At 53.7% G+C, this 24,874-nt stretch overlaps 1 protein-coding gene across 13 annotated transcripts in view; it reads left to right on the top strand.

Moving 5' to 3' along the window:
* The first annotated feature begins 2,790 nt into the window (after positions 1–2,790).
* Positions 2,791–24,874, top strand: part of LOC116746229 (protein spinster homolog 2) — a 90,083-nt gene continuing 67,999 nt past the window's right edge. For 11 of the 13 annotated variants that reach the window (XR_004347647.1, XR_004347650.1, XR_004347649.1 and 8 more), the window contains exons 1-8: positions 2,791–3,281; positions 6,660–6,725; positions 11,477–11,613; positions 12,158–12,309; positions 13,130–13,196; positions 13,897–14,045; positions 14,855–15,007; positions 20,369–20,558. Coding sequence is in view for 8 of the 13 variants with exons in the window: in XM_032617527.1 (XP_032473418.1) it covers positions 3,071–3,281; positions 6,660–6,725; positions 11,477–11,613; positions 12,158–12,309; positions 13,130–13,196; positions 13,897–14,045; positions 14,855–15,007; positions 20,369–20,558 (1,125 nt within the window). In the remaining 5 variants the exon portion in view is untranslated. Of the gene's footprint in view, positions 3,282–6,659; positions 6,726–8,946; positions 9,024–9,329; positions 9,424–11,476; positions 11,614–12,157; positions 12,310–13,129; positions 13,197–13,896; positions 14,046–14,854; positions 15,008–20,368; positions 20,559–24,874 lie in introns of those variants that run through there. The other 2 variants (XM_032617528.1, XM_032617530.1) reach the window with 2 other exon arrangements.

The following is a 24,874-nucleotide window of genomic DNA, read 5'->3' as shown; positions in this document are numbered from 1 at the left end:
ATTTTGAATAATACGGTTCCTTTAAAAAAAAATAGTCTTCTATACTCTTACCATCTGATCTAGTTGTGCTTCTTGGTATTTACCCAAAGGAGTTAAAAACTTATGGCCACACAAAAACTTGCACATGGATGTTTTTTATCCGCTTTATTTATAATTGCCAAAACTTGCAAGCATCCAAGATGCCCTTCAGGAGGTGAATGGATAAACCACGGCCCATCAGACAATGGAATATTATACAGTACTAAGAAGAAATGAGAACCTGCCAAAGGGGCAGCCGGTGGCGCCCCGCTCGCCTGCGTCAGCGCGGGTCCTGGGGCTCCAAATCCCTGCCCTGGGCTGGTAGGACCTGCTCCCTTCCCTTGCCTCAAGGCGCTCTTCAGAATCTGAAAAGGAAGCAGTTGTGGGCATGGTGCCCTCAAGCTGGGGCGCACACCAGGGACATCTTTCGTCCCCAGGTCCCTCCCTGAGCTTGAGGTCAGAACAGAGATGAGAGTCTAGAGGAGAAAGGAAACTCGCCCTTTGGGCTGATGCCCACGCCGGGAAAGCTCTGGCTGACTCTTCGTGGTGCAAGCATCTCGGTCTTCATTTTACAGATGAGCAGACTTGAAGCTTAGAGGAACCCATTCATTTCTTAGTCCAACAGTTAATTAAAGCACCTACTTTGTGCCAGGCCCTGGGTTAGGCTCTGGAGAGACAACCACGAACAAGACACACGCTCACGAAGGAAGACACAAAACATGAGGGAGTGGTGCCCAACTGAACTTGAGCCCGCAGAGGTCCGCACAGGGGTGCCCAGGAGCCCTGGGACCACGCCAGCTCTGCCACACATGTATCAATACAGAGTGGCGGGCTGCCTCCCTGGACCTCTGTTTCTCCATGAGGAAGTAGAGAACATCTGCTCCCTTCCCCTAACTTTCTGGAAAGAAGGCCAGGGAGGAAGAGCCCTCTCTCCCCCAAGGTCTTGGTTCTTTTGGACAGGTCCACTTGCCAGAAGACCAAGGGGGCTTATTTCTGCCGAAGCTGCAGGGAGCCCTAGTGACCTCACTGCCGGAGCAGGTGCAGGGGATGGGATAATTTCTAACGCAGGGGCACAACATTTAGACACAGGGCCTCCTCCTCTCTCAAACACTGTGTGGCTGGAGAGCCAGGGGCTAGAGCTGTCTCCCTACGTGGTCTTTATAAAGCAGTGCTGGAGAGCTGGGGCTGGACTAAGAGCTGCTGACAGGTAGATCTGGTTTCCCGTTCTGATTCCAGTGGGTACCAGCCGTGGCTGTGGGCAGTTCACTTAAGCCCATCTGAGTCTCAGTTTCATCCCAGAAATGGAGGAAATGACAGTATTTACCGTATAGAGGTGTTGGGAGATCACATGAGATAATGCATTTAAAATGCTGTACAGTGGTTAAGAATCCACCTGCCAATGCAGGGGACACGGTTCGAGCCCTGGTCCGGGAAGATCCCACATGCCGCGGAGCAACTAAGCCCGTGCGCCACAACGACTGAGCCTGCGCTCTAGAGCCTGTGAGCCACAACTACTGAGCCCGCGCGCTACAACTACTGAAGCCCCTGCGCCTAGAGCCTGTGCTCCGCAACAAGAGAAGCCACTGCAATGAGAAGCCCGCGCACCACAGAGAAGAGTAGCCCCCGCTCATCACAGCAAGAGAAAGCCGCGTGCAGCAATGAAGACCCAGTGCAGCCAAAAATAAATAAATTAAATAAATAAATTTTTAAAAAAAGAAGAAATGAGCTCTCAAGCCGTGAAACAACATGGAGGAAACTTCAATGCAAATGACTAAGAGAAAGAAGCCAATCTGAAAGGGCTACATCGTGTAAGATTCCAACTATAAGACATTCTGGAAAAGGCAAAACTATGGAGACAGTAAAAATATCAGTGGTCGTCAGAGGATGAGGGGAGGGAGGGATGAATAGGCAGAGCACAGAGGATTTTAGGGCAATAAAACTATTCTGTGACACTATAATGGTGAGTACATGCGGTACGTTTGTCCAAACCCATAGAAGGTACCACACCAAGAATGAACCCTAATGTAAACTATGGACTCTGAGTGATAACGATGGGTCCAGGTCATCAACTGAAGCAAATGTCCCACTCGGGAGGGTGGGGTGCTGATAATAGGGGAGGCTATGCGTGTGTGGGGCAAGTGGGAGTAAAGAGTAAAGAGGGGTAAATGGGAAATCCTAACCTTTTGCTCAGTTTTGCTGTGAACCTAAAACTGCTCTAAAAAATAAAGTCTATTAAAAAAATAGTGTCCCTCATTTGGGTTTGTCTGATGTTTCCACGTGATTAGATTGGGGTCATGCATTCCTGGTGGGAATCCTGCCCCTCGTTGGTGATGCTATTTTAATCCTTTTGTCAAGATGTTGCCTGATTCTCCTCCTGTATGGTTACCCTTCCCCCCACCTGCTACTAATAAACAATCTGTAAAGAGACACTTTAAGAGCATGCCAATATCTTTCCCCTCATCAAAAATCTCCCCCTAAACTTCACATCCAATGTTGAGTTTTGCCCACAGGCTGCCTTCCTGTCGGCCGCCCCTCACTGTCTTTGTTTCTCCGGGTAGTACGTTACGTAGGAGCAGGTTAGCCTCCGCTTCCGGTCCAGTCCAGTGTCGCTCTCCTGGCCAACACCCAGCCTTCCTGATCTGACCCGGGTTCGAGTCCCTTGTTCACAGCCCATCTCATGTGTGGCAGCCAGACCTTCCCACAGGGAGTGGGACTCTGGGAGACTTGTCTCACTTCCTGTCCTGCAAAGCTTCTCTTTCTCACAGCTGCTACCATAGCCCCAGGCTAGGTCAAAAGGACCAGCCACCCTGGGTGGTGAGGCCAGGAGCTCTCTTCCCCCCAGCAGGCCTCAGGGGCTGCGGATGGTGAAATCTCACCTTCGAGGCTGCACTGGGCTCAGTAGAGACCTGCAGTAAGATACCGAGCGGTTAGGGCAGCTGCTTTGAGGTTGGGAGGCTGGGAGCCCACAGGAAGTGACTTGGTGCAGAGCTGATGCGTCTTTACCCCGGCACCCGTCCCGGAACGGGAGCTGCAGGCCTGCGAGGCTGGGGGCATGTCCGCGGAGTGCGGGGAACCTGGGCCCGAGGGGCTTCAGGGCTGGTCCCCGGGGCCAGGCGGGCACTCAGGGGCCATGGGCTCAGGTCCGTGCCCCTCTCCATCCACGCCCACCCCCTGGAGCCTGCCCCGCTGGAGAGCTTACGTGGCTGCTGCCGTGCTCTGCTACATCAACCTCCTGAACTACATGAACTGGTTCATCATTGCAGGTGAGGAAGGGGACGGGCATCCTGGGCGGCACTTGCCCATCTACCCGCTGGCTGCCCTGCCACCAGCCAGCGCTGTGTATCCACAGTGGCCTTCTGTCTGGGCAGCACATCCCTGCTATTCTTACCCCCGGCCTGGTTTCAGCCCGGCCTGAAATGGGGGAGGGCCAAATGAGTTCCCAATCCAGCCCCAAACGGTATATGCACCCAGGTGTGGGTGCACAATGGTGGTGGGTGGGTGAGGACAGCAGGGAGGACTGGGACTCCGGCAAATGCCTGGTGGTTCTGGGTGGAATGTCGGGGTGAGGTCGTGGAGCACAGGGTGGCCTGGCCCTGCTCCCAAGCAAGAACTAGCTGGCTGGTTGTTTCTGGGGCATCAGGCTGCGTGCAAACTTTGCACATTCTGCCTTCCTTCCTTCCACAGCAGGTAGGCCCCAGGGCTCAACCTGCTGTGTCCTCATGTCACTCACTCATGCACTTATTCATTTGTCCATTCATTCATTCAAGATTCAGCCTTTTCTCTCTTGATCGCGGATTCCTTCAAGATCAACTGAGCACTATGGGCCTTGGGGACCCTCTGGTGCACCTTGGGGACCCAGGGGAGGGGAAGTCAACCTTGTAGCTCCTGAACTCAGGAATGAGCCTCATGGGGCAGAGGGACAGAGGAGCCTGGGGAGCTCCGAGGAGGTGCTTGCAGCAGGCGGGGCCCTCCTCCGAGGCCAGGGTATGGATTCAGCAGTTACCAGCTCGCAGCTGTGGAATGAATGGGCCTGGGGTTGCAGATAGCACCAGACCCAGTGGGTGTGTCTGTCTTCGAGGAGCTCAGAGGCATACAGGACACACGTAGAAGTGGCTCTAATCCAGGACAGACTCGGGAGAGCATCATTTGGGCAGCCCCAGGATGAAAAACTGAGGGTTCTGACAGAATTCACAGAGGAGGGGCATATGGTTTGGGTCTTGAAGGCTGAAAAAATCGGTAAAGCAGTGAATGGGATCAGGCAAGGGCGTTCAGAGAGGGGTCGGCGTGAGCCAGAGCACATGGGGCCAAAGTGCACGCTCTGATCAGGAGAGGAGCTGGGGGAAGCGGCAACTTATTCTAAAAGTGTGTTTGGGGCTGGATCATAGGTTTCTTGGGGGCCAGGCTGGGAGCTTGCACTTTCTGCTGAGGCCGTGGGGAGCAAGTGGGGAGACTGTAGTCAGAGTTGAGGCCCTGATGGAGGCAAGAGGAGACGCGGAGGTCAGTCAGAGGCTACCACTAGGATTAGACTGGAGCTGGGGAGGCATGAGTTGGACTGAGGGTGGGGGGCATGAAGGGGAGAGGAGGGGGCAACCAGGCGTGTGGAGCTCTTTCAGCCCCACAGGCTGGGATCCCTGCTTTCCCGGGAGGCCGCTGGCTGGGCTGTCAGTCCCTGAGTCCTCCTGGCCTGAGGCACTTTCTCCGATGGGAATTCCTCTGGCTGTATGAGTAGCAAGGCTGTGGTTATTGGGCTGAGGGAGGCCAGGGGAAGTGAAACCCCACAGAGTGCCTGGGGACGACGGTTGGAGCGGTGATTGTCAGCCACAAGAATTCTGTGGTGTGAAGCAGGTCTTTGGGAGGCCAGAGGGACAGAAGAAAGATAAAAACAAGGCTGGGACTTCCCTGGTGGCACAGTGGTCAAGAATCCACCTGCCAATGCAGGGGACAAGGTTTCAGTCCTGGTCCGGGAAGATCCCACATGCCGCGGAGCAACTAAGCCCGTGCACCACAACTACTGAGCCTGCGCTCTAGAGCCCATGAGCCACAACTACTGAGCCCGAGTGCCACAACTACTGAAGCCCACATGCCTAGAGCCCGTGCTCCACAACAAGAGAAGCCTCCGCAATGAGAAGCCCACGCACCGCAACGAAGAGTAGCCCCAGCTCGTCGCAACAAGAGAAAGCCGCGCACAGCAATGAAGACCCAACGCAGCCAAGAAAAACAAAGAAAAACCAAAAAACAAAAGACAAGGCTGGCTCCGCACTGGGGCCCCCGCCTGCCTGCAGAGCAGCGCAGGACTAGGGGGAGCCCAGGAGCAGTCAAAACAAGGGGCTGAGTCCCAGTCCCCCAAATGAGTGTGAATATAGAGAATTTTTACTTAGCCATTTACTTTGTTTACCTGTGTTGTCTCTTGCCAATGAATATGTCTAATTCGTGTAAGTAAAAGTATTAAAAGGGAAGAAAAGACATACAAGTTGGTATCTGGACGTGTGGCAATTGGGTACAAAGTGAATATCAGAACAAAACCCTCTCACTTTGCTTCTCTGTTTCTTCCATCTTTTTCACCCACTGGCTGGTCTTACAGGTGTGGATGTGGGGCTTTCTTCTCCATCGTGGGGGTGTTTCTGCAGGGCTCCATTTGTCACTCTGGGTGGGAGGGTAGACCCAGCTCCTCTAATTCCAGCTGTACAGCCGTAGGTGGCTGGAGCCTCTGTTTCTCCATCTGTATAATGGGGACAGTGATACTGAGGGCACTCAGCCATCTCATAATTCAATCAAAGTGATGACAGGGCCAGAGCTTCACAGCTCAGATGAGCAGGTGCCTGGGACCATGACTAACTCTGAAGTGCCACCAAGGGGCTGAGGGGATTTCGGCCTAGCAATCTCTTGGAGGGGCTTCAGAGCAAGAGCCTGCCACCCTCAGGGGCCAAGGTCGGACCTGAGTGGGACCTAAGTGGGACCCTCTGAAGCTCTCACGGGCATTCCATGTTTGTGTGGTCATGCCTCTGGAAGAACATGCTTGTGTGTGCATGTGTGCGGGCCGGGGCACATATGCCTTTGCATGTACATGCTCATGCATGTGTATGTATGTCTATGAATGTCTGGAGTTTGTATACAAGCAGGGCTGCACAATCCCAGGGACTTTCATTTACACTGTAGTCTAAGTGAATGGCTGCCGTCACTATGACTATGACGTGAATGGCAGCCCTGCACGTGTGCGTGTGTCTTTACGTGTACATCTCAGTGTACATATGTCCGGGTGTACGAGACTGGGCTTACACGCCTGTGAGTGCAGGCTCCTGTATGTGTATGTCTCGGTGCCTCTGGGAGTATACGTCTCTGGGTGTGCCTGTTTGTATGTAGCTGTGTGGATCTGCATGTCTGTGTGCCTGCATGTCTGTGCTTGTGCATGAATGTGTGTGTATATCTGTGCCTTTGGGATGTGCTGGCTCCTGTATGTGTGTGTGTGTGTGTGTATGTGTTTGTGTGCATGTGTGGGAGAGAGGGGAAGAGAACAGTGGGCCCGGGTGCCATGCCGGTGCTGTGCTGGTCGGCTGCAGGCCTGTCCCAAATGCAGGGGCAGCTGCCCTTAGAGGCCTGGCAGGCAACTTCCCATTTCCTGAGCACTGTCCGTCTGCCCACAGGAGTCCTGCTGGACGTACAGAAGTTTTTTCAGATCAGTGACAGCAATGCTGGTTTGCTTCAGACAGGTAAGGAGGGAATCCCCAGCCTGGGGCCCTGGGCTCATGCTGGGTGGGGGTCTTTCAGCAGGTCCTGTTCTGTGTCCATCTCCAGCTGCTGGGAAATGGGTGCCAGGCTGAGCCTCACTGAGTCCCTTGGCACAGAGGATGGGTGGTATTCGGGTGGGAGGGAGAAGGAGGCAGCACAGGCTGAGATCTGGTGCCTGCACAGCCTCTTAGGGTTTGAGGGTAGGAGCTGTGGAAGAAGCAGCGGGAGCCGGGGCTGGAAAAGGCTCCCGAGTGGAGTTGCTCACTCATCCTTCACATCTGTCAAGCTCAGCTTTGTAGCCGGGGTTGAGAATTTCTGACGTGTGCTTTCCTCTCACGGACCTGATCACTAGGACACAGACAGACAGACAGCGGGCTTCCCTGGCAGTCCAGTGGTTAAGACTCTGGGCTTCCATTGCAGGGGGCATGGGTTCGATCCCTGGTTGGGGAACTAAGATCCCACATGCCTCGAGGAGCAGCCAAAAAAAATTAAAAAAGGTAGACAGAGACACGTACCCCGCCCATGGGCTCAGGTGGGGTCTGGGCCCACTGGGGCCTACATTCCAGCAGTGGGGAGCAGCCACACCTCCCATTCCAAGGTTGGGGTGGTTGGGGTCACAAGACATTAACTTTTCCCCAGTGTCTGGATGGCGACACACACATGCACACGCACATGTATGCACACACTGTCACAACACAGGATACACGTGTGTTCTTTACAGTTTTGAGAGAATTCATGTACAGATCAAGCCCGTATATTTCTTTCCTAAAATAGATCTGCCTGAGAACAAGCATCTGGCATCTGGCTCCTTTTTCCCACCTCCCCTTTACTACTCACCTGTCCACCATTTAAAAATATATTTATTTGGCTGTGCCAGGTCTTAGTTGTGGCATGTGGGATCTAGTTCCCTGACCAGGGATCGAACCCGGGCTCCCTGCATTGGGAGCGTGGAGTCTTAACTGCTGGACCACCGAGGAAGTTCCTGTCCACCATTTTTGGCAGGAAAATACACCTATCCCCATTCTGAGTTTTACTAGGTATAGAAACCTCCAGGGTACTAGACAAAGGGACCCCTCGTGGCTGTTTGGCTTCTGTTGATGAGGCCCTGGAACGGGTCAGAGAGAGCATCGGTAGAAACCGGTTGGGGATGTTTCCTCCAGGCTACAAACCCGGGGATGGCAAGTCGCCAAGCCTTATCTAGCTGTCCCGCTCGTGTGTGACAGTCTACTATTTATCCATGATTGAGAATTCAGAAGTGAGATGGTTGTCTTAGGGATGGGTATCAACACATTTATTTCAACTAAAAAAATGAAGCCAACATTTTAATATCTTTTCTTTTTTTTTTTTTTTTTTTTTTTTTGCGGTACGCGGGCCTCTCACTGTTGTGGCCTCTCCCGTTGCGGAGCACAGGCTGCGCAGGCTCAGCGGCCACGGCTCATGGGCCCAGCCGCTCCGCGGCATGTGGGATCTTCCCGGACCGGGACACGAACCCGTGTCCCCTGCATCGGCAGGCAGACTCTCAACCACTGCGCCACCAGGGAAGCCCTTAATATCTTTCTTACAGACAACCAGTCTGATCTGTCCTACTGATTTGGCAAATGAGGACTGGCTTTGCCCATAAGCCTTTATGGTAGACATTTCCCGTAAACTGAATGAGCTTAATCTGCAGCCTAAGGATTTGGATGAAAATATAGTTTAAAACATACAATCATGCTGGAAATCACATCCTTCTCAACTATTTAAACTTACGATAAAAATGCCTCAGCTGAAAACATGCAAAAGGGGACACAGTTCTGTAAACCGAGGCACCGAGCAAAAGAGGTAGATCACTGGTTAGACCACCGTATTTTCCAATTGCTCCTGTCTTGGGGCTGAGGCCGGCAGCTGGTGCTTATCTTCCAGTCGTATTGTAGCAAAAGGGAGACTGTGTCTCGGTTCAATACCCACAACCTGCTAGATTAAACAGATAATGGAATCCGAGTCAATATTTCCCTTCCCTGGTTCTTACCATGGTGAACAGGATTATTACCACAAAGCCCCTGATAAGTGAGTTGTGGGGAGGGAGAAGTTTGTGTGTATGAGAGAGAGTGGGGGGAAGCCTGTGAACACGGGGACGTGCTTGTGAGTGTGTAGTGGGGAATGCGCGTGTGCGTGTGAGTGTGTGTGTTTGAGATTGGATGAAGGGAAGGGGTTTCTCTGCAGAAGCAGCCCAAAGAGGTGTGTGGAAAGGGCAGTGGGCTTGGAGGCCTGACGACCAGGCTTGTCCCCAGTGACCTCAGGTGAGTCTTTTCACCTTTCTGGGTCACCGTGCAATGGCCCTAAGACCCACCCTGCTGTCTGTCTGCAGGGTGGTAGACTGGAGGAAACCGATGACTCAGAGGGCACGGTGTAGCTCTAAGAGTAGGGTGGAAGGTGGGGGGAAGCAGTGGTCAGACACCCCTCGCCCCACCGCTATGGGACAGAGAAGCTGCTGGAGTTAGTTAACTGATTTACAATATTTAAAACGAACACTGATGTGGACCTTACCGTGTGCCAGGTGCTAGTCTAAGGGCTTAATAACATTAACTCATTTAATCTCACAACAGTCCCACGAGGCAGGGATTATTATTATGCCCATTTTACGGATGATGAACCTGAGGCACAGAGAGGCTATGGGGCTTGCTGAAGGTCACACAGCTGGTAAGTGACAGAGCTGGGATTCAAATCCAGGTAGCTGCTTATAGAGTCCTTCTCTGAACCCTGTGCTCCTTAATTACTCCCACCTTGTCACAGAAATGATTTTAATCTGGAGAGCGAAGGCGTGCCTGCCTTCCACTTAAGGGCAGGCTTCTCCATCCCAGGAGATCTGAAGGTTTAAGGTGTTTATATCCTGTAAAGGACCCCTACCCCAAATCTCATAAAAGTATGAGATTTGGGGAAATATTTTATAAGCTTTAGGTAAAGAAGATGTGCATTAACAAGACACAAAATGACTCCCCCCAGAGGAAGATTGATAAATTTGACTACATCAAAGCTAAATTCTTCTGTATGATGGTGATTGAAACTATAAGTGCAATTAGCAATAATAATAGATGACATTTGTTGGGCATTTACGTAAAGCCCGTCACTGCCTTTTATATGCTTTATTTTATTTAATCTTCCCCATAACCTTATGGGGGAAGTACTATTACTATGGTACTCTGTAGTTGATAAAAGGAAAACAGGAGAGTTGAGGATTTTGTCCAGTCACACAACTAGGAAGTGGTAGGGTCAGGATGTGAGCCCAGGTATTCAGTCGCAGAATTTGCATTTTAAATCCTTAAAACAAATACAAAGGACTGGGAGAAAATTATCCACAAAGAGCCCGATAGAAAAATAGGCAGAGGATGTGAACACAGAGCCGCTACTCAGCCTCACTTGGAAAAAGAACAATGCAGGTTAAAACGTCAGCGAGAAAAAAAAAAAAAAAAAAAAAAGTCAGCGAGACGCCATTTGTGTTTCAACCATTAAATGAACAAAAATAAATCGATTGATCCTAGCAAGTGTCAGGAAGCAATATACATACGTCTATTCAAGTGTAAATTGATACAGCCTTTTTGGAGGCCTATTTTGGCAGTAGTTATTATATATTTAAATGCCGTTCACACCAGACCTTTTTCAGCGGAGGATTAGGTCAAACCATATTAAACTGCCGTTTTTGTAGGTCAAAACTGGCTTAATTTCCGCAATTGCCTACGGCTCAACCCAGTAATAGAGCGGGTCAGGGCAAAGTGGGAGGGGCTGGAACCTGAGCTGGGACGAATCTGGACATTCATTGGGCTCAGGAAATGTCAATCATCTGTGCTCCTGAATGAAGACGCAGACGCTGGGCGGGGCCCCCCAAAGCCTAAGGCCCTTGGGTGGTGGGACGGGGTGGAGGAGGGTCGGACCTTGCCTAGGTCACCTGGCGGCTCTCGGAGGCAGCGGAGGAGGGTGGAGGAGATTTTATTTGAGGAACAGAAGCAGTGAAGGTAGTTATCCACGTGGTATAGTCACGCAAAAACGTGGCAGTTTCTTTGTCTTCTCAGAATAGCAAACGCATTCACTAATCCAGTCACCAATTCATAAGCGTTTAGTACTTTAAAAAACTGTATAAATACAACTGCAGCGTCAGGGGAATGTTTTACCTACTTAGGAAGACCAAATCTTTTCCAGCCTCCAGGGGCCGCTGGTTTATAATCATTGTGCTCATTCTAAACCGTGCTCATCAGCTCGGAGCAGGCACCTGGCCCGCACCCCGCCCCCTCTTGCCTTCCACGCCCAGCCTCCAGCAGGGGCTTGAGAGCAAAGTCCCTGTGAGTTCTCCGAGAGACAGGGCCCTGGCGGCTCCACGCCGGGCTCTGTGTTCACTTCTGTCTCGCGTTTACACGGCCTGGGAGGGGGATGTTGACTTCTCCACTGCTGGGCTGGTGCTCAGAGAGGTGGAGTTAGTAACCCAAGGCTGCACAGTGAGCAAGCAGCGGAACTGAGATTTGAGTCGGGGCCCTGCCCCCACCCTTCCCTCCCAGTCCCCCTGACTCTGGGCAGTGGTGGGGATTGGATTGGGGAATTCACCTTATCTTTTCCTCCTCCCAGCCTCCACCCACTGCCAAGCTTGTGGTGTCTGAGCCGGTCCCTTTTCTGGGCCTGCTGGACCCATCTGCCTCCCGCCCCCACCCCACCTCCGGCTTTGTTGAGCCGGGGATGCATGCTGCCCCCCGCGTGTCTCCTTCAGTCTTCGTCGGCTGCCTGCTGCTGTCTGCACCCGTGTTTGGCTACCTGGGCGACCGACACAGCCGCAAGGTGACGCTGAGCTTAGGTATCCTGCTCTGGTCAGGAGCAGGCCTTTCTGGCTCCTTCATCTCCCCCCGGGTAGGTACCCTCACCCCTTCCCAGGCCCCCGGGGGACCCGCCCCCACCTTCTTCCTCCCTGATCCAGCCCCAGCAGAGCTGCTTCTGCTCCATTGCAGGCTCCAGGCTGGCTCGGGGATTGTCTTCTAAGGGCTGAGAGAGGGGCCTTCTGAACAGGCTGTTGGACTTTCTTAACAGGGGCCTTCCTCTCTGGCATCTCCCGCTGCTGCCCATGGCTTCACTTCCGCCCGACTGTGCTGGGGCTGGGGGTGAGGGTAACTGCTACTGTCTGTGGGACCTGGCCTGGTTAGCACAGATGATGCCCAGGAAGAGGGCTACTCAGGGCAGGGGGTTGGGGGTGGCTGTGGACACCAGCAGGGGGCACCCGTGTGGTTTGGGGAGCCTGGACTGGGAGGATAATGAGGTGTCTGGGGCCCTGATCTCCCTCTCCTCCCCTGGGGCACGTGTCACCAGATGCCCTCGGGTCCCTCTGACAAATCCTCAGGTCCCCTTGCCCAGAGGGTGATTTCTGGAACTCACTGCAGTCTTGTGCCTGTTTGCCCAGTACTCCTGGCTCTTCTTCCTGTCCCGGGGGGTGGTGGGCACTGGCACTGCCAGCTACTCCACCACTGCGCCCACTGTCCTGGGAGACCTCTTCGTGAGGGACCAGCGAACCCGAGTGCTGGCCATCTTCTACATCTGTATCCCTGTTGGAAGGTTAGTATTACCCTGGATCCACTTCCCTGGGTGCTAAACTGAGGCCCAAAGGAGTCAGAACAGGAGCCGGGCTGGATGGAGGAGACATCAGAGCAGAAAGGCTTGGAATCCCAACTCTACCCTTTCCTCACTGTGTCACTTTACCTCTCTGAACCTCAGTTTCCTCATCTGTAAATGGGGCCAATAACACGAACTGACAGGCTATGGTGGGAGTTAGAGATACGTAATGAGGACGCTCCCTACATGCTAGTACACTCCAGGAAGGGGTGAGAAATAGCGACGCAGCAGTGTGGGCTGCACAGGGAGGGGCCAGCCCTGGGAGGGGAGGCAGACAAATGTCTTAGGGTTGGGCCATGCACTCCATAGTGGGGTAGGACAGAGTGGGTTTTGCAGTCAGGCCCCTGAGCTCTGACTCAGGTTTCCTGAAATCTCCTGATTTGGGCAGGGCTGAGACTTGGGGAGGTGGGGTGGGTGGTGCCCAGATAGAGAGACAGTGGATGTTTGGGATGGGCCTGGGGCCAGAGGTCACCTGTGACTTGACCAAGGGCAGTGGACATCTGGGCCTCACGTGGCTCACTTTTCCCAGTGAAAAAGGCAATGAGCTGCAGAGAGCCGGCTCCCTGGGGTCGGGGCACCCCGGCTCAGGCTGGCCTTGGGGCCTCAGGGCTGCCTCCCTTCCCTCACTGCCCATTTCCCCTGCCCCCTGTCGCAGTGGTCTGGGCTAAGTGCTGGGGTCGGGGCACCCCGGCTCAGGCTGGCCTTGGGGCCTCAGGGCTGCCTCCCTTCTCTCACTGCCCATTTCCCCTGCCCCCTGTCGCAGTGGTCTGGGCTACGTGCTGGGGTCGGCTGTGACGGAGCTGACCGGGAACTGGCGTTGGGCCCTCCGAGTGAGTCCAGCTTCCTTTTCTTCCCTCCGCTTTCCCCCTGGGCCGGCAGGGACTTTCCAGCCTCCAGTGGCCTTTGCCCCTTGGCACAGTATCTGGCGCCATGGGGGGGGTGTTCAGACATCAGCAGCTCAGACATTTGGGGCGTCCTGTGGACCACGGCCTCTGGAAGTCGTGCCCCTGGTTCAAATCCCAGCTGCTCAGTTTGCTAGCTTACAAGTCACCTCCCTCTTGGGGGCCTCACTTTGCCTATCTGTAGAGTGGGGGAGTAAAGTCTACCTTATGGAATCTTGAGAATTAATGAGACAAGGGATAGGAAGACACTAGGGCAGGGCTGGTGTGGCAGATGGAGGTGTGGGCCTGGAAAAGGGACAGTTATTGGGGCAGCAAGTACTCAACAGTCAGGGTCAGTGTAGTCAAGCCTCCAGGTCTCAACCATGTCAGGCTCACAGGTCCCAATAGAGTAGTGTCTGAATAGGATAGACAGGTGTTAAGTCAAACCCCAAGGGGACCCTGCTCCCCAGAGAGGCTGTCCTCTCAGGGGTGAGGGGGTCAGAAACAGTGGTTTGTCACGCTCTGGGTATAACCAGCTCCCAGGAAGTGAGTCCCTCGCCAGCCTGGATCACAGAGTTCAGTCACTGCCAGGATCTCCTGGGTCGCAGGAGTGTGCGGTCCTGAGCTTCTTGGGCCCTCCTGTCCCCAGATCATGCCCTGCCTGGAAGCCGTGGCCTTGATCCTGCTTATCGTCCTGGTTCCAGACCCACCCCGGGGAGCTGCTGAGAAGCAGGGGGTGGTGACCATTGGGGGCCCAAGGAGCACCTGGTGTGAGGACGTCAGATACCTGGGGAGAAAGTGAGTGTCCCTGCCCCTCCCTGCATGTCACTGAAAACCCCTCTGTCTGCCCCGGCATCACTGACTTCCTTCCCTACACCTCCAGAGAACCCTCCCCAACTGCCCCAGTGTTCACAACCCTCTTCCTTCTCTGAGCTCCCACTCACCGACTGAGATGCCCCTCCCCCACTCGGAGGCCCCCTCCACCTAGCCATGTGTTGGAATACGGGCTGGGAGAGAGGGAGGAAGACGCTGTGAGCTCCAGCCTTGGCTCTGCCCTGCCTTATCCCAGAGTGACCTGAGACTTGGAGCCTCACTTCCCTCATTTATTCAGTGGACATAGTTCTCCAGCTTTGCCGGCTTCTCAGGGTCACTGGGAAGATGCCCGAGTGAATCACTCACCTCTCTGAGCCTCACGGGAAAGCATCCCTCCTCTGTTCCAGGCATGGTCGGGGAGGCAGACAGGAGTCACCCACATGGGCGGGTCTCATGATTTACCAAAATATGGGGCACGGGCAGGACCCCACTCTCTTTGTTACAGACCCACGAGCCGAGTGGAGGGCGCTCAGAGGAGGGTGGGGCAGCACAGACAGCTTGCTGGAGAATGTGATGTTGGATTTGGGTCCGTCAGGCTGGGGAGACTTGGTCAGGCAGAGAGGAGGGAGGAAGGAACAGCAGGAGGGAAGGTGCGGAGGTGGGAGGGGCAGGCTGCTTAGGGAGTGTCGGGAAGGATCTGGAGCCACCTGAGTGCCCAGGAGAGGGGGGAGTGGGGCGGTAGGAGGCCCCCGCAGCCCCAGCCCTCTCCCGGGTCAGATCATCTTCTCTTACAGCTGGAGTTTTGTGGGGTCGACCCTTGGAGTGACAGCCATGGCCTTTGTGACTGGAGCTCTGGGCTTCTGGGCCCCCAAGTTTCTGTTCGAGGCCCGTGTGGTACACGGGCTGCAGCTTCCCTGCTTTCGGGAGCCGTGCAACAGCCAGGACAGGTGAGGAGGGGTGTCTGGGTGCCCGGCTCAGGGGGGCTCTTGATGCGGAAGTTCTCAGGAGGTTCTGAGCCCCCAGATTCAGCCTCTGTGGGCTCATGGAGCTCTGGGCAGACACTGGGACTTGGGGGCCCGCTGGCAGGTGGCAGACCTGGCTTTAGCTTGGGCAGAGCCCCTGCTGTTCTGAGCGGCCACAGGCAGCTCCCTTGTTCTCTCCGGGCCCCAGTCCCTGTCTTTCTGCTCTTGGGCTGCTATGGGGGTCCAGAAAGCACTTGCAGGTGGGTGAGGCTTCTGTGGGGCCTGTCCTTCGGAGGGACCCGTAGTGTGAGGTCGTCCCATTCTACAGATGGCAAACTGAGGCACTGGGATGCTTCATTACTTCTCTGGTTTAGGGATTTCACACATGCATTTGTATGTTCTCTGCCTCATTTGAGGCGCTGACAGTCCTGGGAAAGCTGCTCTTCTCACCCTGCTGTTCTCCTGTCCCCCCAGCTGACCCTGTTCTCCAGGGGCTCCGTGACCTCCTGATGGAGCGGGCATGTCTAATCCTCTCTTATTTGCTTCCTCCTTCTCCCTGCTGATGCTTTCCAGTCTCCTGGAGGACCCCTTCTCCTCCCTGATCCTGCCCCGATGGGTTTCTCAGAGTTCCTCAGGGCTCCGTGTTCTCCCCTGAGGCCTCAGTGACACTAGTTCTCTGCCGGCAGCATTGACATCCCTTCTCCCCAGCCTCCTCTCTTGCCTCTGCCTCCCTCCCTGATGCCCAGGGAGAGCTTCGTGTCATTTCCAGAATGTCCCCTGCTCCGTCACTTGTCTCTGCCTTTGCCCAAGGTGTGCCCTTTGCCCATAGCTACCTTCCCTTTTCTCATCATTACTTCTTATAAGCCTTAACTTTAAGTTCAGGCCCTATTCTAAGCCCTTTACATGAAGAACCCTCTGAGGTTTTATAATAATAAACCCTAGTATTCGTGTATTACAAACGAGGAGGCGGAAGATCAGAGAGGTTTAAACAAATTGTCCAAGGTCACACAACTCGAGGAGCAGAGCCAGGATTCAAACCCATCTGACTCCAAAGCTTCTGCTCTTGAGCTCCAGGTACTGTTGCCTCTGGAGACTGCTTGGTGCTGTTAATTGGCTTGAACGTCTCCCCACCAGCTGGCGTACAGTGGGTGCTCGAGCAGCATCCAGTAAGTGAATGAATGAATGAATGCATCAAAGGATACTGTGATTTTTTTTTTTTTTTTTTTTTTTTGCCACACCAAGCAACATGCAGGATCTTAGTTCTCTGACCAGGGATTGAACCCATGCCTCCTGCAGTGGAAGCGTGAACTCCTAACCACCGGACCGTCAGGGAAGTCCCAGGATATTGTGATGTTTATCCTGGCTCTACAGCTAGATTCTTGGATCTCCCCAGAGGCAAAGACTGAGTCCTAAAAGTCCCACTGCAGCTTGAAAAAGTGGGGAAAAACCAGGTCTCCATCCCACTTCAGGCATTGACTGGCTGTCTGTTCCTGGGCCAGTGATTTCCCCATTGTCTGCTTCAGCTTCTTCCTCTAACTCAGCTTATTCCCAGAACCTGGCTGAGAAACTGTGTTAGGGTCCTGGGGCTGATGGAACGAATGACCACACACTTGGTAGCTTCAAACAACAGAAACTTTTCCCATAGTTCTGGAGGCCAGAAGTCCATAATGGTTTCGCTGGGCCAAAACCAAGTTCAGCAGGGCCACACTTTCGCTGGCGGCTCTCGGGGAGAATCCTTCCTTGCCTCTTCCAGCTTCTGGTGGCTGCTGGCGGTCCTTGGTTGTGGCCGCATCACTCCAGGCTCAGCATCCACGGTCCCATTGCCTTGTCCTCTATGTCTCAGATCTCCCTCTGCTTCCCTCTTATAAGGACGTTTGTAATTGCATTTAGGGCCCACCAAAAAATTGGAGGATAATCTCCCTACCTCAAGAACATTAATGTAATCACATCTACAAAGTCTGTTTTGCCATATAAGGGAATATACTGTCACAGGTTCCAGAGATAGATGTCTTCGGTTGCGGGGCATTATTCAACCTACCACAGGGTCCTGGTGTTCGGGTTCTGCACAGACCCTAGCTGTTAATACACCCTCCATAGTTAGGATAAGCCCGCAGGTGAGGGTGGGGCGGGAGCAGGAAGCTGCAGGACACAGGATTCTAGCTCAGCCAGAGGGAGAACTTCCAACATACAGAGCGGGGCCCAGACGGAAGGGGCAGCATTAGGCTAATGAGCTTCCCATCCCTGGGGGCACGTAAGTAGGAGTTGGATAGCTGCTTGCCAGGGCCATTGTACAGAGGGTCAGCATAGAACTTGCAGGCTTTAAGGACCCTCTTGGCTCAGTCTGATTCTGGGAAGGCTTTGTGGGGGTGGGGACATTTTGTGGTAGGTGTGTCCTCTGGCCACACCTCTGCTCAGGGGCACTGGGGGTCCCCCATCTACACCGCCTGTTTGAATAAGCAATCCTAAGTCTTAGAAAGGTCTCGAGACCCTGCCAAGGCTGGCTCAGACTGGGACTCAGAGGTAGATAGCCTTCATCCAGGATTTGGGGTCACTTGACTGGGCTGAGCCGGAGCCTGGTACCAGCTTGCAAGGCTAGGAAGGTTCGGTGAGCACCTTTAAGCTGCCTAAGGACACACATGCTTTGTTTGGAAGCAGAGGGCCAGGAGACCCTGGCTCTGCCAATGTGGGGCTGTGTGGCCTCGGACAGGTCTCTGCCCTCTCTGGGCTTTACACAATCTCCTATAAACCAAGGGGATGGGGCAGGGAAATAAACCCATTAGTCCTCAGCCTGTGGGACGGACATTTCACAGAAGTTATTTAGGGGAGACGTAGTTTTTCGTGGCACTCAATTTGTCAGTAACCATAGTCTTGCGTCTGTCATGTTCTTACCTCTTGGTGGGAGCCACGGAGGTAATATCAGGCACCTGGCACTTTTGGAAAGGTTTGGGTCTGGGAGGGGATCCTGGCCAGGTGGAGAATGGTGGGTGGGGGCAGTGGTGCTCCAGGCCGAGGGAAGAGTGTGGGCCAAGGCAGGGAAGCCAGAAAGTGTAGGGCGAGTTTAGAGAATTTCCAGTCATTTGTGCAGAGTGAGGGAAGGAGAAAAGAGGGGAGGTTACACAGGTCAGCAGGGGCCAGTCCTGCAGTGCTGGCTGGGAGCCTGCCCTGAGGACAACAGGGAGCCACTTAGGGGCTGGAAAGGTCCTAGTTACCTTCGTTTTTTCAAGAGTTCACGCTAGTCAGTCTCAGCATCCCTTTGGGCTTCTTTAAAAGGAGGCTTGGGGGACTTCCCTGGTGGTCTAGTGGTTAAGAATCTGTCTTCCAATGCAGGGGACGTGGGTTCGATCCCTGGTTGGGAAACTAAGATCCCACATGCCATGGGGAACTAAGCCCGCATGCCACAACTACTGAGCCACAACTAGAGAGCCCACGTGACGCAACTAAGACCCGACGCAGCCAAAAATAAAATGAATAAATATTAAAAAAGGAGGCTTGGGCCCATCCTTTGGGCTAGACCAGGAGGATGAAGGTGTATATTCACATCCTGTTGCTTAGTAGCTGGGTAATCTTGGACTCAACCTTTCTTTCTTTTTTTTTTTTTTTTTTTGTGGTACACAGGCCTCTCACTGTTGTGGCCTCTCCCATTGCGGGGCACAGGCTCCGGACGCACAGGCCCAGCGGCCATGGCTCACAGGCCCAGCCGCTCTGCGGCATGTGGGATCCTCCCGGACCGGGGCACGAACCCGTGTCCCCTGCATCGGCAGGCAGACTCTCAACCACTGCGCCACCAGGGAAGCCCTCTTTCTTTCTTTTTTTAAAAAATATTTTGTTTATTTATTTATTTGGCTGCACTGGGTCTTTGTTGAGACACGTGGAATGTTCGTTGCCACGTGTGGGATCTTTGTTGTGGTGTGCAGGATCTTTAGTTGCAGCATGCGAACTCTTAGTGTGGCATATGGGATCTAGTTCCTTGACCAGGGATCGAACCTGGGACCCCTGCATTGGGAGCACGGAGTCATAGCCACTGGACCACCAGGGAAGTCCTGGCCTCAACCTTTCTTAACCTCACCTGTTTCAGCTGTCCACCTGGGAATTCTGGGAGAGATCAGTGAGCCATTTGGTTAATATCTCTTGTTCCAGGCTCTATGCTCCCAGCCTAGAGTCAAGAAAGTAAACCGAACCTGGTTTCTGTTCTCCAGCAATTCACAGCCTAGTGAATAACCTTGATGATAGAGACATGGAAGATGCTATGGGAACTGAAGGGGGTGAACAAATCAGCAGAGGGACAAGGGAAAGCATCCTCAAAGAGGGGACCTTTGTGATGGGTCTTGAAGGATGCATAGGAGTTCGGTAGGTAGAGAAAACCAGTGAAGGGTGTTCCAGATGGAAGAATAAAAGTATGAAGTGCGGACAGCAACTAGTCTGGGGACTGAGGAGGATGGAATTGGGGTTTGTGGTTGAGGTCACCCAGAGTCAGATCATGAAGGACCATGTATACCACAATGAGCTGGAACCAAATCTGGTGGGTGTTTAAGAGCTGGTGGAGAATTTTAGGCAGGGAGTGGGCAGGGGCATAGTCAGATCTGTGTTCTAGAAAGCATCCTCTGGGGGACCTGTATGGAGGTTGTCCTAGAAGGACAGGTTTCTACAGGAGGGAGGTGCAAGAGGGACCAAGTGGAGTTGAAATGGGTCTAGGAGTAGGTGGCAAAGGTAGTGAAGTTAAGAGGGGGCTACTTGAGAGGTGTGCAGAAACAGAGTGTCGAAGGATGGACTCAAGGAGGGAGGGTGTGTGGGACTTCACTGGCAGCCCAGTGGTTAAGACTCCGCGCTTCCACTGCTGGGGGCATGGGTTTGACCCCTGGTTGGGGAACAAAAAAAAAGAGAGAGAGGGAGGGTGTGTACAATGCCGGTGTATCATAGGAGCTCGATAAATAAATGCTCACTTACCTGCATTCCATTAGTATTGGGGCCTGGAAGGCGAGAAGGTTGGGGCCGGTGTGGGACTGTAGAATTAAGATTTCTGAGTGGGGCAGTTTTAGGTGGTGAAACAGTGGAGGAGATTGCTGGCAATGAGGCAGGCTGGGAGCTGGGGTGCTGGGGTGCTAGGAAGATCACCCACATGGCCAGTGGCATCCCCAAGATGAGGCAGGAAAGAGGATGGGACGGGTAGGGGAGTACGTGGATCCCAGAGCAGGGTCCCAAGGACCCACGAGCATTGGTTAGGAGGGAGGGGAAGGGGCCCACAGCCACACTCTCTGTAGGTACCTGAGCACGCACTGGGGGGTAGGCGGCCGGACCCCTATCCTGACGCCACCGGCTGACCAATCCCTCTCTGCTCTTTTCCATCAGCCTGATTTTTGGGGTACTGACTGTTGTGACTGGCCTTGTTGGGGTCATCCTGGGAGCAGAGGCTTCAAGGAGATACAAGAAAGTCAACCCAAGGGCTGAGCCCCTCATCTGTGCTGCCAGCTTGCTTACTGCAGCCCCCTGCCTCTACCTGGCTCTCATCCTGGCCCCGACTACCCTCCTGGCCTCCTATGTAAGTGAGGGCCCCTTTGGAGGTGGGAGTGGGGTGAGGTGGGTAGGGAACTCCTGTTTCACATAGGCTTACACTGTGCCAGGTCTTCACGTACATTATATTTATCCTTCCGGGTGGAGCTTTGTTATCCCCATTTAACAGATGAGTAAACTGAGGCTTACCAAGAGTAACACAGCTAGGGGCAGAACTGGGATTTGAGCCTAAGTCTTTCTGAAGTGTGTCCTCTGAGCTCCTGGTTAATACTTTGATTGGAGATAATGAGACCCCTTTATTCCCAGGACATGTTTTGAGTCCAAGAAGAAATAGGGTAATTCTCCCCAGGTTACAGATGACGAAAGTGAGGTTCAGATTGGCCATAGCCAGTGCGGACACTGCTTTAAAGGTGACGGTATTAAGGATACCGGATCTTCCAGATCCATATCCCATCACATCCCTTCATGTGCCTCACACTCCGGTTATACCAGTGACAGGTGCTCACATCTCCCAGCCTTTGCTTGTGTCCATTCCCTCCGCCAGGGGCACCGTTCCCCTCTTCTGTGCATCCTAAAGTCGTTCTGCTGTAAGACCCAACTCAAAGGCCACCTCCTCCAAAACCTTCCCAGACTACTCTATGCTCACATCAGAATTCACTGGGGCTCCGTGCATGTTTGGGTCTCATCAGGCGTCCTGGTGTATCCATATCCATACATACACTTATATGTGTGCTGCTGTATCCCTGGCTCTCCAGAGCCCTGGCCCTGGTTGTCCCACCTGATGGGAAGGAGCCACTGATACTGGGAAGATGGCGCCAGCCTAGCCCCAGCTAGACTGGTTCAAGCTTCCTACCCCTCCACTCCCACTCCCTGGTCCTAAGGCCCTGGGGACCCACCACTGTGGACATGGAAGCCCCTGCATGTGTGGGTGGGGTTCACAGAGCAGGCTGGACTCAGAAAGCAAATCAGTAACAGCTTTATTGTTCCCTGACCAGTTTGAGTGGGTCTCTCCCCCATGACCAGACCCCATAGCTTTTCTTTCTTTTTAAATTTTTTACATTTAATTTTATTTATTTATCTTTGGCTGCATTGGGTCTTGGTTGCTGCGCGCGGGCTTTCTCTAGTTGCAACGTGCGGGCTTTCTCTAGTTGCAGCGAGCAGGGGCTACTCTTCGTTGCAGTGGGCGGGTTTCTCATTGCGGTGACTTCTCTTGTTGCTGAGCTTCAGTAGTTGTGGCACGCGGGCTCAGCAGTTGTGGCTCGCGGGCCCTAGAGCACAGGCTCAGTAGTTGTGGTGCACAGGCTTAGTTGCTCCATGGCATGTGGGATCTTCCTGGAACAGGGATTGAACCCGTGTCCCCTGCATTGGAAGGCGGATTCTTAACCACTGCACCACCAGGGAAGCCCCCACCATAGCTTTTCCAGTTATACTCATGAAGCCCAGTCTCATTTAAATCAAAACTTTTGTTCTGCTTCCAAATAAAGCTTCTATCCAGGTCCAGAAAATTGCACTGGGGAGAGGGGGAGCTCTACTTGGTTGGATTCTCCTTACTCCATCTCTGTCCTTTGTCCCCAAGACCATGGCTCCCCCGGGATCCTGACCGCTCCAGGGTTGGGCAGGCCAGCAAAGATGACCGGAAATGGGCCAGGTGTTATTGGTGTCTGGCGTTGTTTTGCTGAGTGTCAGTGCCCTCCTTGTGGTAGATGCCCAGATGTTGGCTGACTCCTCTCTTGGGAGCACTTTTGTGGGTTCTGGGGGCCTCGGGTCCCAGCATTTGCATTGTCCAATTCCCTGGTGCAGGAGACATCGTCACCTGTGTACTGTCGCAGCTTCCCTCCGCTCCTTTCCAGGGTTGCCCTTCCAGCTCTTCCTCCTGGGCCCTGTCGCCCCAGGCAGGCACCCCATGGGGCTCCCCTCTTGTGACCCTCAAGCCTGTCTCCTCTCCATGGTTTCTGTTTGACCCCCGGATGTGCTCAGGATGTAGCTGCCCCTACTGCTGCCCTTGTACATCCTCCTGTTCCCAGGTGACATGTGTTGGGGTGTCCTGAGGATGCTCTTTGTAGATGTACCCCAGGTGGCCCTGGTGTAGGAAAGTGCATTTTTTTGGCATCCAGCCAGGGAGAAAGCCCAGTGTCCTTCCTGACAGGCACTGCGCTTTCTGTGGGTGGGCCACCCGAAGCCCCTCACTCAGCTTTCTCTTCAAATAAATCCTCCCCAGCCTGGGTCTCCAGCCTTCTTCTGTATAAGCTGGGGGGCCACGTGGGATGGTTCCCTTTCTCTCTCTGAGTCCTGAGGTGTGTCTTGTGCCTCTTTTAAGGTGTGGGCGCTTCTCACCAGTGTCGTCAGCCTTGGTTGGGTTTCCGCTGAAGTTCCTGGGGAATAGACAAGTCCTGTTAACATTCCCTTCTGCACGTGCTCTTATTTAGTCCTTACAGTGCCCTCCTCGGAAAGGGTTTTTCTCATCCCCACTTGACAGATGGGAAAACTGAGGCCCAGAGACAGCAACACAAAGAGTAGGACAGATAAACCTCTAACGCAGCTCCGCAGACTCCAAAGTCTGTGTCCTTCATGCTGCACTGACCCTTGTCACCCCCATGGGAAAGAAACAGAGGCTGGTGTACACCAGGCACTAATAAATACCTTAATGCTTATTGACTGGGACCGTCATCTCCAGCTGGTGGGGACTGAATGGGCCTGACCTTGCAGGGAGGCTGAGGCCTGGGCAGATGGAGGCCCCATTTAAGGCCTGTCACTGCATTGGCTGGGCCCGCGGACCACCTGCCAGTTCCGCTTCTGCCACTGTCTTGCTTGGCTCTGGGAAGCAGCTCCTTGGCTGTGTTTCGGGGACACAGCTGTCCCCCGCCCCATAGCCTGGCACATCTCCAGAGCTGGATGGCTCATCTAGAAATGACATTGCATCTTGGCTGACAAAGCCAGCTGGAGAATCTCTTCTCTAGGCCGGCCCTGGGATGCGAGGGACTGCAGGGCAGGAAGGCTGGCAGGGCTGGGATGTGTCCATCGTCCAGTGCTGGGAAGCTGCTCTTCTTTGTGGCTCGTGTTTGGGCTGGGCAGGATCCCCAGCGACCAGAGCTCCAGCCTTCCAGAAGTGATGCGGTTCTTTCTGGACCCCCTGACCAGACCCCCCTCCTCCATGGCTCTGTGCTTCTGAGATTCAGGCTCTAGCTCCCCCCATCCCCACACCCCCGCACCCCTGACCACTAACACCAGTCATAAATCTTCTTTTTTTTTGCGTTATGTGGGCCTCTCACTGTTGTGGCCTCTCCCGTTGCGGAGCACAGGCTCCGGATGCGCAGGCTCAGCGGCCATGGCTCACGGGCCCAGCTGCTCTGCGGCATGTGGGATCTTCCCAGACTGGGGCACGAACCCGTGTCCCCTGCATCGGCAGGCGGACTCTCAACCACTGCGCCACCAGGGAAGCCCAGTCATAAATCTTTAACACCTCCAAACTGCCCCTCTTCTCTTGGTCCGCTCTGTCCTGTCCTGGCACACGCCTTGCCGTCTTTCTCTAGGACTGTCCCAAGAGCCCCCGTCCTGGTCTCCATGTCTTCCTGCTCCCCCACCACGATCTGTTCTCCCCACACTGCCAGAGGGACACCACAGAAACTTCCCTGCTTGAAAGCCTTGCATAGCTCCTTGGTGCCTCTGGAACTAAGTCTAACTCCTCATCCTGGCGTTCAAGGCCCCTCATGAATGGCCCTGACATCCTTAGTAGCCTTATTCGATGTGGTTCTGCCATGCAGGTCCCTTCCTGATTCCCAGGATATGCCCTGTGCTCTCCACATCCAGGCTCTCCCTCTGTTTCCTCTACTACCTTCCTTTCTCCATATGCCCGAATCATTCTGGGCCTTCAAGGGAGGCTAGAGCACCATCTCTCCATGGAGCCTTCCTTGATTGCTAGAGGCAACACTCTTTCCCCATACTCCTCCTCAGCACTGTCTTCCTTGCGTCCTGGTTACTTATGCTCTGACCACGCCCTCCCAGCTGGGCCCAGGTTGGTTCCTATCTTTCTCAGCACTCCAGCCCGAAGCACAGTGTCAGGCACTTGGAGTGGGGTGGGGGTGATCAGCTGTTTGCTGTGTGAATGGTTGAGTGACCAGCTATTTTCATTCATTCATTTATTCAACAGGTATTTATTGAGTGCCTATAAAGGTAGCATGCTAGTTTCAATGCCACAGATATAGCAGTAGATAAAACAGACTAAATTATCTCTGTTTTTAGGGAGCTCCCATTCTAGTTGGGGGAGATAGACAACAGGCAAGATATATAAGTAAAATTCACAATATTGTGAGTTATGGGATATTTAGGGGAACAGTGTTCCAAGCC

This window comes from Phocoena sinus, chromosome 20 (genome assembly GCF_008692025.1).
Source record: "Phocoena sinus isolate mPhoSin1 chromosome 20, mPhoSin1.pri, whole genome shotgun sequence".
NCBI lineage: Eukaryota > Metazoa > Chordata > Mammalia > Artiodactyla > Phocoenidae > Phocoena > Phocoena sinus.
This window is presented reverse-complemented; position numbering and strand designations above follow the sequence as displayed.